General features: G+C 23.4%; 1 protein-coding gene across 2 annotated transcripts in view; it reads left to right on the top strand.

Moving 5' to 3' along the window:
* The first annotated feature begins 1,743 nt into the window (after positions 1–1,743).
* The window catches only part of LOC117175649 (cytosolic carboxypeptidase 4-like), a 328,784-nt gene continuing 316,057 nt past the window's right edge, over positions 1,744–14,470 (top strand). Inside the window, exon 1 of one of the 2 annotated variants that reach the window (XM_033365360.1) lies at positions 1,744–1,850. In XM_033365360.1, coding sequence (XP_033221251.1) covers positions 1,789–1,850 — 62 coding nt within the window. In that variant the 5' untranslated portion in view covers positions 1,744–1,788. Of the gene's footprint in view, positions 1,851–5,632; positions 5,882–14,470 lie in introns of those variants that run through there. The other variant, XM_033365361.1, reaches the window with a different exon arrangement.

Below are 14,470 nucleotides of genomic sequence, written 5' to 3'. Positions count from 1 at the left end.
AATAATATGGATATTTTTTATTTGTCACACTTTGTTCAATTCTTTTCAATTTTGATGAATTTCGTAAATTTCTCCAGAATTCCGCTATATTCTTCCTAATTCACTATAATTTTTATAAAATAATAGAACTTGTTGATTTGGTTAAATTCAGTTGAATTCTTTTGAATTTAACTTGAATTGAAATTTATCCTGAATTCGTTTAATTTTCATTGAAATTCTGGTAAATTTGATCTAATTCTCTTGAATCAAATTGAAAAATTCTAATTTCACTGTAAGTTTAATAAATTCAATGAGTTCAAAAAATATTTTTGAAGTGTTTTCGATTTACTTGATATTTTAATACTTTAACTAGAGTTTCTATGAATTGCATTCAATTCTTCTAAAATTTCTTAAATTCATTGAAATTAACTCGAATTTCATTTAATTCCTTTTTTTCCATTCCCTAAAATTCAGTTAAATTCGCTCTGAATTCTGTTCACTCTTATTTTACTCAATAGGATAGAAACTTTTTAATTAGATTTTTTTAAATTCTATCAAATTCTAATGAATGCTCATAAATTTTCACGGATTCTTCTAATTTTACTCAAATTTTAATAAAATTAATGAAATTGTTTGATTTTGTTAAATTCAGTCGAATTCTTTCCAATTTATCCGGAATTCTTATAAATATCATCACATTTTTCAACATTATTTTAAATTTGTCTAAATTCACTATAAATTTAATAAATTCGGAGAAGTTTTTTCATCTTTTCGAAGTCTATTAAATTCACATGATGTTTTAAAAATTCAACTAGAATTTTTATGAATTGTGTTGAATTCTTTTTAATGTGCTTAAATCCCTTTAAATTAACTCTACATTGATTTAATTAATTGTTTTTCCATTACTTTATTCAAATTCTATTGAATTTGCTCTTAATTCTGTTTACTCAAATTTTAATCAATTGGATGGAAATTTTTTAAATTTCGATTGATTCATTTGAATTCCTATGGATACAATAAAAGTGTCTTGAATTCCATTTTATTTTTCTAAATTAACTCTAATTCTACTGAAATCAATGAAATATTTAGGATGATTTGAATTTTTCTGAATTTACTTGAATTATTTTGAATTTAATTGAATCCTTTTTAATTCATTCGAATTCTTTTAGATTCGCTTAAATTCTTCAGACTTCATTGGAATTCTTTTAAATTCACTCCAAGTTAAAACAAAATGTAAGGCATTTTTTAAATGTTTTTGAGTTGTTTTCAAGTCATTTTTTTTTTATTTACTTACAGTTTTATTTTAATTTAATTGAATTCTGCTAAATTCACTGCGATCTTACTGAAACCAATGGAATTTTTTTAAATTCATTTAAATTACTTTATATTTAACTTTGATTATATTTATTTTTTATGAATTCCTAAAAAATTTAGTAATTCTTATTGATTTAATTGAATTCTTTTGAATTCTTTTTAATTCACATTAATACTGCCTATCAGGCACTTTAAACAATATTTTTGTTTCAAATAGGTCACTTTTTCATGTAAATAAGGTTCGTGTAACCTTTTTTATTATTTATTTTGTCTTATTTTTAATTAGATATAAAATTTCATTTCTAAATTTCAATTCACAATCTATCTTCAAAGTAGATGACTTCACTACCTTAACGTCATGGCGATTAATCGAGATCAATCTAAATCAATCAAAGTTCCCCGAAAATAACCGCAAAGTTAGTTGACAGTTAGTGGCTTAAAAAAATTGACCTAATTTATAATATGAATTATTTATATTTCTACTGAATATTTTCAATGACGAGCTTAGAAAATAATTGCAAGGTAGAAAATCAGTCCAGTCCTCAAGATGATAATTGGTACTTAATTTTCATTTAATTTTTATCTCTGCGTTTATATAATTGTTATTAGAAGTTAAAATGTTAACCTTTATAATTAACTGGTATTCTCTTAACAATCATTATATGCAATGCGTTTTAGAAAGAACAAAAATGCGTCTAGTTATCTTCGGCTTTGTTAATATTAATTAATAGTTGTTGTAAGAAAATAATTTTCTAATATTTTTTTGTAAATCTGAACTCTACGGAAATTTCACCAAATATGTTTTCTTTTTTAAATTTATACGTTTTCAAATAAGTGAGTTAGGGTTTGTGAAATTTTGTAAACAATCTTGATACATTTTTTAAACTTTTTTAGATTCTTTAAATTGACAAAATCATTTATAATTTTTAATTTTCTGGAAGCAATGCTTTTAAAAGATTCGAAATATTTAAAGGGATTTCAAGAGATTTAAAAATATTCGAAATGATTCGAAACTATTTTAAAGGATTTAAAAAGATTTCGAAATATTGTGAGGGATTCCAAAGAATTGCACTTTTTGACCGTTTTTTAAAGGAATTTAACTATTATTTGTAAAAATGACATATTTTGAATGCTAGGCGTAATTAAACTATAAATATAATGCTTGTTATAACCTAATTTAATAGCAAATGGAAATTGGAATCTTCTTAAAACTAAAAAAAGATTTTTTCAGTTGTGGTCTGTTATTAAATTAAATAAATAATGTTAATTTACGCATCAATTATAATTTATAAAATTATAAATTTTACTATTGCAATAAAAATTTTCGTCAAAAAGGACCGAATTTCTGCATTTGTTTATAATAATAATACAATTTATGAATTTTTAATTAGTGCTTAAATTACCATGATGTATTTAATTAAACATACTAACACCGAAAACAATTTTTTTAGGCTAAATTATGTCCGAATTTGTTATAAATTATCAATTTTATTAATAACAATCACACAATTATTGTTGATTCATGCTTAGTATTCAAACTGTCCTTTGTTAGGCAAATACAGGTGAAGTCAAAATATATAATATAAATTAATAAAAATATATTAATAAGTCAATAAAAAACACCCATATTCTGAAATTTTTAATGAAATATGTTTATAATTATAGTGCAAATTATTAAATAAAGATTACTAGAGTCTAAATTAAAATATTTAATTAAAAATAAGAGAACTAAAAAAATGCTGACATGATAAAAATGTACCAATTTTTCATTTGTTAAAAATTTTCATTACAACAATTATAAAATTTATTATTTAAACCTACCTGGTATTTAAACTGCCTTGTGTTAAACAAGTAGAAATATTAAATAGAAAAAAACTAACTTTTTTTGTCAAAAATAACCAAATGCTGCATTTGTTAATTAGATTTATTCATATTAATTATAATAATAATTATTATTTAAATGCAAATTTTGTCTATTAAATAATATTATGGAAAAAATAACTCATGAGATAAGAAAGAATAATCTGAAAATAATAAATATTATGAAAAATCAACTTTAAACAAATAATATGTTTATCAACAACCTGGTATTTACTGTTTCAAATATTCTACAGGTCACAATTCTGGAATGACTTACTTGAAAGTTTTTTTGTTTTGTAAATGATCAAAATTAAATTTCTAACAAAATCGTGGTAACAAATTATTTAATTATTATTTTTCATATTTATTTATTCAATGCAAAGTGTAGTGAAGAGGGCTATTATTCAGAGTTTATTTTTTTCTTTAAGAAAAAAATTAAATGACTATGAATGATATTTAATGCAAATACATAAAATACATAATAAATTTATTACTAAAATTAATTTACTGATAATTCGTATAATAAAATAATCATATATGTCGTTTTTGGTAGAAAACATATTTTTTAACTTCTATTGCTCAAAATTGCTGAAAAACAAAAACGTTAAACATTACGTGGAAAAACAGTTATGATTGTCATTAAAAAATGTATAAATGTAGTTCAAAACTAAACTTTTTTTTTGAAATTAATTTTTATTTCCTTCAAATTTATTTTATTAACTAAAAATTTGAATATTATGTTTTTAATTGTAAATTTACATTTTTTGTTAAAAACTCAAGAATATGGTTAAAAAATGAATTATATTGTTAAATATATATTTTATCGGTTATAGATTTCAGTTTTTTGTTTAGTCTTTTTTAGGTTAATTTTTTAAACTGAAAATTTAGACATTCCATTTTCGGTTCAGAAATGGTTGCTTGCAGATGAAGATTCAAACATTAAATTTTTCATTGAAAACTCATCTCATTTGGTTTGACTGATTGGATTGTAATTTAAAATGAATGTATAAAAACTAATTTCATTGGTTAAAAATCTACCTACTTTTTGTTGAAAAGTCGTTGCTTTCTCGTAGAATTTTTTTTTAACTGAAAATTTAACTATTCCAGTTCAAGATTTATAATTTTATCATCTCTCACGTTGAAAATTTAACTAATATGTTGAAAAATTTTTTGTGACAAAAATTTAAGTTTTTCAATTGAAAATGATCTATTTTATTTTTAGTGGAAAATTGATCATTTTCAAAAAAGCAAGTTCCTGGTTCTTATTATTATTTCCTTTATTATGTTTAAAGTTCTTCTTTCTCCGTAGATAATTAATTTTTTCGATTGAAAATTTATGTTTATTTTAAATTGCAATTACGCAGCTCAATATAATCTGCTTGGTAGAAAATTCAAGAATTTTGTGAAAATGAAAATTTGTTGTTAAAAATTGTACTCTTTTGTTGAAAAAATTTGTTGAGTGCTGAAAGTTTAACTATGTTTACAATTAATATTTTTGCTTGAAAATTGAAAACCGAGAAGAATAAGGGTGAAAACTGAACTTTGTGTTGAAAATTCATTTATTTTGTTGAAGATTCTCCGTTTTGGGCAAATATTAAAATTTTTGCTTGAAAAATCATCTTTTTGGTTTAAAAATTAAATTTTAAACTGTAAATAAAAATATTTTATTTTTTATTTTAAATTACCCTTTTTTAGTTTCACTATTTTGTTGTAAATTCGTTTTTCTTTTTGTTTCTTAATTACTTTTTTAACTTAAGAGTTGACTATTCTATTTTTAATTAAAAATTCATTGTTTTCAGTTGGAAGTTAAACTATTTGGTCTTTTTGAATTAAAAATTCAACTATGTACTTTGCTTGAAAAATGCTCTATTTGGTTAACAAGTACCTTGTTTTGTTGAAAACATATCATACAATTATTTAAAAGTTCAACGATTTTTATCAAAATTATTCCTTTTTGGTTATAAATTCCCGTGAGTCTTATTTAGACAGATTCCGGATTTGAACCAGGAAATATCTGCTAAGGCGATGGTGGCGTAACTGATTCATGCTCGAATCATGCATAATCCCATTCTGGGTTCAAATCCGCGCTAAGGCAGATTTTTTATTTATTTTTTTAAATTATTCATCCAAAGTGATAGTTTCAACTTCCTAATTTTTATGAATTGAAAACAATCAAACTCGCTTGAATTCACCTACAACCACCTGCAGTCACCTGCAGCACAGCAGTTATTGCAATATATTTTATATATTATTACGCGATCCACTGGAACCTATTTTATGCAGCGATACAGAAAGTAACGAAGAATTTTTTTCAAGGATAATAGTTAATTTATTCGTGAGAATGCGCAATTTTCAGAATAGAGTTTAAACCTGAGCGCCCTGAATTAAATCGATAAGAGGAGCTCGTGAGGTGTCGACAGCACTCGTGAAACTTCGCACTCCTTTTAATCAATGGTATCGTGTTTGTCAACAATGCACGAATTTCTTTTTCCTCACGCATCCAACATCACGATCATGGAACTTGAATCACGAAAGTAGTATTCGCGACATTTTAATTCATCCAGCACGTGTCACAGCAAAAGGAAATGTCACGTGGTTTAGTTGTCACTCCGTCCATCCCATAATTCAGTGTTACGAAAAATGTATTTGGTTTTAGAATTTATTGGTGAAAGAGAGAAGAAATTTGTTTATTGGTGAAGTATGATCTTGAGGCTGCCACTATGTCTAGGTAAATGATTTTAAATTGTTTATTAAATGAGCACTATTTTTTAATTATTGTAAGATTGCTTAATAGGAAATCTAATTTTTATTTTAAAAAAGGATTTCAAATAAACATTTACTTTTTGAAAGCTTTGGCACAGATACATTCGTACTAAGCAAATCAAATAAATTCATTCCGCACTTCTTACAACAAATGGGAATGTCACGTGGTCTAGTCGTCACCCCGTCCATCACATAATCTAGTGTTACAAAAACTGTGTGTGAACTTTTAGAATTTATTAGCGAAAGACAAAAGAAATTTGTTTATTGGTGAAGCATGATACTCAGGTTGTCACCATGTTAATGTAAATCGTTTTGAATTATTTATGAAATATGCACTACTTTTTAAATTATTGTAAGATTGTTAAGTAGGAAATATAATTTTTAATAAAGAAAAGATTTCGAATAAATATTTATTTATTAAAAGTTTTTAAAGACATATTTTTGTCCTAAAAATATTTTAAAAATTAAATAAATTCATTCCGCACTTTTCATAACGAATTAAAATGTTACGTGACTTAGTTGTCACACGGTCCATCCCATAATTCAGTGTTACAAAAAATGTATTTATTTTAAGAATTTATTAGTGAAAGACTAAAGAAATTTGTTTATTGGTGAAGCATGATCTTAAGGTTGCCACCATGTGAATAATTTTAAATTGTTTAATAAATATGCACTATTCTTTGAATTATTGTAATACTGTTTAATAGAAAATCTAATTTTTATTCCTAACAAGCATCATCAATCGCGGGCTAAGTAAGCTTGAAATATTTCGATTTGAGGGCAAAATTAATATTTAATAAGAAATCAAGATTCTGAATATATATTTATTTGTTAAAAGTTTTGGAACACATAAATCGACAGTTGCATATCATTTTTTGTATTCTATTTTAAAACATGATAGACGTTTTCTAAACAAAACGAAATATTTTTGAGACAAAGTTCTGTATTGAAATAAGTTGAACAATATTTTGAATTTTTATATAACAGTGAATGTTTTTAAAATATTTTTTTTAGTCACAAATATATTGAAATAGCTTAGATTAAAAGAAAATTGCATTTTTTTTTATATATTTCAGATGTGTCAAAAAAGATCCTAGAAGATTTGAAAAAAAAATATTCTATAGGATTTTACAAAATATTAGGAGAAATTCAAGCTTTTTTAAAAGATGTTCGAAATTTTTAGAAGCTTGGAATAAATAAAAATATTTAATACATTTTCGGAAATGCTTCCAAATATAAAAATATTTTTAATTTGTTTAAAACCTCTTTAATTCCAGAAAATAGTTTCAAATGACTCGAGTTAAAATTTTTTTTAAATCATTCGAAATGCAACAAAATTGCCGTAAAATCTTCCAAATTTTCCTAAGAATTTTAAGAAAAATTGTTTATTCACTTGAAACCTTTCCAAATTCTTTTAAAGCTTCTAAAATTTTGGTTTGAAATCTTTAAAAAAAACCTGCATTTTTAAAAATATTTTACATTTAAAAATACTTTTTCAATATCTTCAAATCTTCCAAATGTTTTCTGAATTTACTCGACTTTTTTTATTATTTTTTAATCTTACCAAATTGAAAAATTTTTCTTAAAAATCTTCTACTATTTTTATAAATTTGAAGAAATGTTTTGAAATCTTTTTCAATATATTCTTCAAGTTCATTTAAAAAAATGAAGGATTCAACAAAATCCCCCATCAATCTTTAAAAAATTAATTTTTTAATCACTCGATACATGTTTAAACCTTCTAATATTTTTAAATAATTCAAATTTTTGGTAAATTTTTTTTTAATTCTGCAAAATTAAGAAAGTGGTCACAAAATCTTTCATGTTCTTCTTGGAGAATTTCAGAAATCTCTTGAAATTTTTCAAATGTTGGCACTTAAATAATTTTTACATTTTCTTGAAACCTTACAAAATTCCGAAATTATCTTAAAAGTTTTTATTACGTTAGGATCTTTTCAAAACTTCTAAGTATCTCTTAAACTCACTCAAATTTTTTATAAAACATTGGTTTATTTGTATAATATAATCTTTACAGTCTAGTTTTTTTATTCGACTGGAAAGTAATTTTTTATGCTCAATAAAAATTTTAACAAACTATTTATTTGTTAACATTTTTGCAACGTTTAAATTTTAGCTAAAGTTAGATTTTAAGCTCTGAGCGCAATGAAAAAGTGATATCAGTTTTGGATTTTAAAGTTATCTCAATTTTTTTTATAAGATTCTTGAGAAAATTCAAAAAGCTTGTTAAAGCTTTTAGTTGTTTCGAAAAAGAATGTTGAAAATATTAAAGAAACTTTTTTTAATTTGCAGGATTCTATAAAATATTAGGAAAAATTCGTTTAGAAGAAGTTTAAAAAGATTTCATAAATTTTAGTAAATATTTTTAATCTCCTCAAAACTTACAATTTTCCAGGTCCTTTTCTGATAATTTTGGATAAATTATATTTTAAGATAAAAAACATGCTCATAAATCATAAGAAAATTTGGTCTAGATATTGTTTAAAATTTTCTAGTTTTAAAATTGTTGTTTATCCTTCCAATATTTCTCAATATTTCATAAACTTAATCGATTTTTTTAAATCTTCAATCTTGCAAAATTTAAAAATTTTACTTTAAAATCTTCTACACTCTTTTTAAAGATTTTAAGATATAATTTAAAAAGGTTCTAAAAGATTTATCAAATTTCTACTAAAATTTATTTTTCATAATCAAGAATTCTTTGAATTTTTTCAGAAATCTAAAGAAAATTTGTGCAGTCTCTTGAAAACTTTAAAAGTTCTTAAAAAAAAACTCCCAAATATCTATTAAACTTACTTAATTTTTTCTAACATTTTCAGTCTTTGCGAAATTGAAAAATTTTATTTTAAAATCCGAAGGAAAAAAAATTGTCGCAATAGTTAACTATAAATTATCAGTACTAAGAATAATATATCTGAAAAAATTCTTAATGATTTAAGTTTTATGATAAAAGATTAATTTTAAGTTTAAAAAAATTCAATATATTTAGAAATATTTTTTGAAAAGATTCAAACATAAAAATTTGAACAAATTTAAAAGAAAATGTACATTTTTGAAGATTTCGGAAAAAATAAGCTTAATAAGAATTTTAAAAGGTTCCAAGAGAATAAAGAAATTTCATAAGGATTTTTTGTTGAAATTTTAGAAAGATATTAAAACATTTTTTTTTAATTTGAAAAAAAAATCTAAATGATCCTTTATTGAAAAAATAATAATTGTACAAGATTTAATTAAATTTCGAAAGATTTATAAAAAAGTCAAAAAATATTGTGTTGAATATTCGTCTTTTTTATGAATTAAATTTTCTGCTTGAGATATCAATTATTGCATTTTTTATTGGGAATCCAAAAATTCAACTATTTTATATAAAATGCGTCTCATTTAGTGACAATTTAATTTGTTTTCATTAAAAATAGAACTGGTTTGAATTTATTCTTTTTTGGTTCAGTTTATAATTATTTAACATTAAAAACAAATAATGAAATAACGTTAAAAAATAAATAGTTTTTAAAAACTGTTATTTTGCAAAGAAATGCTGTTGTTTAAAAAAAAAGTTGAAAATTAATTAAGGTGAGTAATTTATATTATTTATAAAATTTGTAATATAATTACCCTTAAAGTTAAAAACTAACACTTTTAGAAAGAATTGTTGCCGATCTTGATGATATACGGTCATCCGTCACGATATCGTAGCTCGAGCTGAGACATGAAGATTTTAGATAAGGTTGAATTACTGCATATTGAAGCACTAAAAACAAATTGAGTTTGATAGATTTTCCTGCAGATTTGCAATTTTTTCACGAAAATGCTTTGTACTAAACAAATATACTTTAAAATGACGTTTAAATTAAAAATAATTTATCATAAACAAATTAATAAATAAAAATCTCCAAATAAGTAATTCTATTCAATGATAAAAATTATTTATAAATATTTCTGAACATTATTGATAAAAGAAAAAATGTTGAATTTAGTTTTTTTTTAAGATTGGAAAATAATCCTGATTTTATCATTTTCCTACCGAACTTAACATAATGAAATTCTTTTTTTTAAGATCCCAGGAAAAATTTTAATTAATTTTTTGCTTGAATATATAATGTTAAAAAATATTTAAAAAGATATAAAAACATTTCAAATGATTTCCTTCTATTTCGGAAATAAAATAAATTTTGCAAAATTATAACATTTTATAAATTATCCTGAGGGCTAAAATAAATATTTAGAAGATTTGAAAGTATAAAACAATAAGTTTATTAATTAAAATTTTTTGTTTTGTTCTACCACATATATTTTAAGAAAAAACTTTAAATAATTTTAAAACATTCCCAAAGATTTTCAAAAAGATCAAAAATGAATCTGAAAACTTTACGGATTTTTTTTTTTAATTTCGCAGAATTTTTTCAAAAGTTTATAAAAATTCAATCTATTTTAAAAGATATTTACAAGTTTTAAAAAAATGTTTAAAAAAAAAGTTAAAACCAAAATGCAGATTGTTAATGATTTCAACATACACTTTCTTAGATTTCAAGGAAATAAAAAACAAATGTTAATTATTTTCGAAATAATTCAAGTTAGTTTAAAAGATATTTAGGAATTTTTGAAATTTAAAATATTTTGAAACCTTATAAAATTTTCGAATATTCATCAAATATTTTTCAAGTGTCAAAAAGTTCAAAATTTTTCTTATATACTTGAATCATTCCTAGAATTTTTTAAAATGCTGTAAAATATAAAAAAATGTCTTTAAAATTTTCGAGATACTGTTTCGACATATCTGAAATTTTCAAAAATCTTTTTAAAATTATCTCGAACAACCTAGGGAAATTATATTTATATAACTTTAAAGCAAAGAAACAAATAAAAGTAAAAAATGAATAGTAATTCAAAATTTCTATTTTGAGTTCAATATTATTTTTCTGTCTCAAAATATAATCTTAGCCTGCAATTTTTTATTTTGGACTAAAAAATCTTTTTTTGTTGCGAATTCAACAATTTTTATAAGGTTCGTCTTTTTGCTTTAAAATTCATCTATTTTGGTAAAACTTCATTCATTTCTAATTAAAATTGAAAATGTTTGGTTTAAAATAACAATATGTTCTGCCTATTTTGCTGAAAATTCGCTGTTTTAGATAAATTCCACTACTTTTGATTAAAAATTAAAAAGGTTTTTCAGGTTCATTTTCAACTACTATATTTATTGTTAAGAATTATATATATTTCTTTAAATTTGACTATTTTGTTAAAAATCCTCTTGTTTGGTTAAAGATGAACAATTTTAGCTTAAAATTCATCTCTTTAGTTACAAATATAACCGACTGATTGAAATTTGTGTTTAAAATAAAAATATTTTCGGAATGAAATATAAAATTATCAACTATTACACTTTCTGTTAAAAATTTGTGGGTCAAGGATTGATTATTTATTTGAAAATTTGCTTTTCTTGGTACAAAATTAATCTTCTTAATACAAAAATTTATGAAGCAACCTTCCAATCACAATACTAACTATTTTGCCGCTTTTATTCAATGGATTGAGATAACTTCTGAAGTCACTATTATCGCTAAAAGAGTACTTTCGTCTACCACTTTTCCCACTGCATGGGACAAGTGGTAGGTAAGTAGGACATATTAAAAATGATATTTCATGTACAAAACTGTATATTCAAAGCTTCAACTTTTGGTCCCAAATTTAATTTATTAAAGTTATTATAATTTCTATACAAATTATCTGATTAAATAATAATTTAATTTTTATGGAGACTTACATACAAATCACTAATTATGAGAGCGAATGAAGATAGGAAGCCATTTTAACTCTGTTGTCACATCCATTCCGGAGAGTCGGATGGCTTCTTGAGTTACTATTGTCGCCAAAAGATTACTTTTGTCGACCATTTGCTCTGCTGTGTATGACAAGTGTTAGACAACTAGGACATATTGAAAATTATATTTCATCCACAAAACTGTGCATTTAGAGCCTCAAAATTTGACCCCGACTTTAATTTATTAAATTTACTATAATTTCTATACAAATTACCTTAATAAATAATAACTTTATTTTGACGGAGATTTATATACAAATAATTTATCCTGAGAACGAATGAACCCGTTTAATGACTCCAATTGTACAGATTTCTGATTTGAGCACAGTGCAATGATGAGATTTATAATAAAATAGCTGTTATGCACGATATATCATCTTGAATATTTTGCAATTTGATCAGTGTTGGCACGTGGGTGGCACAGCCGGACAAGTGGTAGAAAAAAGGACCCGGTTGATGATAATAGTATCTCTGTTGTCACATTCATCCAGGGGAGTGGGGTGGCTTCTGGAGTTACTATTGTAGCCAAAAATATTTTTGTCTACCACTTGTCCTGCACAGTGGGACAAGTGGTAGGCAAGTGGGACATAAAAAATGATATTTCTTGCGTAACAATGATTTTACCATAATCATTCTATCATTTCTATACCGATTATTTAAATATATTATTAAAAATGTGTTTACCTAAATTTATTTTAAGAACTACACTGTTTTTTGTGCAAAATTATATTGTTCAATATTGACATATATGATTCTGCATTATAGGCTTGGCATGGAGTCAATTCCGGAAAATATTCTAATTCCCCAACCGAGATGTTCCAATTTATTTTATGCAATAATTCGCAATCAGAGATAACGCTTGGTTTAGTTGGTTGTAATAACTTTAATTTACCGTAAATTCTGAACACGAAAGTGCTTTCGCAGTTGTCACAACTCCAATGAATAATGAATATGTAGAATTGTGGTAGCGCGCTGTCCAAAATAATCTGAGAAAATTTGGATTTCCGTATGAATTTTTTATGAAAGTGAAGGCCAGATTCTAGACAACAGTTTCGTAAATTTTACTTGAAATATCATACGTATTCGATCAGATTCATCAGCTTGAAAGTGATGACGATTTTATTTTATTTAAATATAGATTATAGAAGAAAGAATTCTATTTTTTCTTCTTCGGTAACTTTACCAATTTTTAGAAGAAAATTCTATCCAGTCACTTGTTAAAATATCACAAATTCAATATCACATGGTATCATGCAATTACGAATAAGTTTAATTTTAACTTTCTTTACCATTTTTAATTCAATTGTTAATTTTTTCACTTATGTAATCGTTCAATTTGCAATTTAAAGAATTTTGAAAGACAGTTTTGAAGGCTAAACAATTAAAAATTAAAAGCGTTTAAATCTAAAAATTTGAGTTGAAAAAAACGACTTGTCTTTATTTTGTAATAAATTAAATAATGATTTTTCAAACTAAACTGTAGTTCGAGTGTTAAAAATTTGAACAATTTGGTTGCAAACAAAAAAATTTGGTTGCATAAATAAAAATGTAACCTTTGTGTTTTGAATTAATTTTTTGGGATAAAAATTAATTTTCTTTATATGAAAATTTTAATATTTCATTTTGGTAGAAAAATCTAGTATCTTTTTTAATTCATTTTTTTGGTAGAAAATTAATCTTCTTGCTTACAAATTCATCTTTTTTGTTAAAAATGAAACTATTTGGTAAAAAGTTTAATTACTATTTCAAAAATGCAGTTTTTTGTTTTAAGATTCATTATTTTAGTTAAAAATAACGACTTGTCTTTAATAATAAAAACGACTTGACTTTAATTAATAATAAATTAATTAAGGATTATTGAAAATGAACTGTAGCTAGAGTGTTAAAAATTTAAACAATAATTTATTTTCTAGACGATTTTTAATCTGTTTCAAAAGAAAAAATTTACAGATTTTAATATTGAAAATGGAACCGTTTTAATAAAAAAGCCTTAGTCGATAAACAAATTTAATCGTGCCGTTAAAAATGTATAAAAATATTTTTTAAATGTATTAAAAAATTTTTGAATTTTACAAAACTTATTTGAACAGAAAGAGAACAGATTTTAGTATTTAATTTTTTTCAGAATTGGAAATGGAATTTTTTTAAATTTTATAAATTTTCATTGCGTTTGAAACAAGGAAAATTTTCATTTTAATTTTTGTTGAATTGGCAGAGGGAATTTCAATATTTTTAAGATTTTTGTAGACTTGAAAAGATGGAAATTTTGATTTTAAATATTTTATGAATTGGAAGAAGGATATATTTATCATTTTTTGTGGAGTTTAATGGGAAATACTTTTGTTTTTAGTGTCGTTTAATGAACAATTTTTTCAGTCTAAATTTTTTTCTAATTTGGAAAAAGGAAATTTTTTTATTTTTAAAATATTTGTTGAGTTGGCAGGGACAATAGTTTAGTCCTCAATTTTTAATAAACTAAAGAGGGAAATTTATTTATTTTGAAGATTTTATGAGATAAAAGGCTCATTATTTAGGCAATTTTTTTAAAATCATTTTTATTAAGTTTAAGAAGTAATTTTTCACATTGCATTTTTACAAATTTGATTAGAGTTATTTTTTTATAAACAATCTTATTTAGTCGGAAGGGAGGACATTTGTTTTCCAATTTTCTCCTGACTATGATGAGGCCCTTTTTTCTTTTATCATTTTTAATAA

This window comes from Belonocnema kinseyi, chromosome 6 (assembly GCF_010883055.1).
Source record: "Belonocnema kinseyi isolate 2016_QV_RU_SX_M_011 chromosome 6, B_treatae_v1, whole genome shotgun sequence".
NCBI classification, from domain to species: domain Eukaryota; kingdom Metazoa; phylum Arthropoda; class Insecta; order Hymenoptera; family Cynipidae; genus Belonocnema; species Belonocnema kinseyi.
The sequence above is the reverse complement of the archived record's forward strand: the minus strand, read 5'-3'. Positions and strand labels throughout refer to the sequence as shown.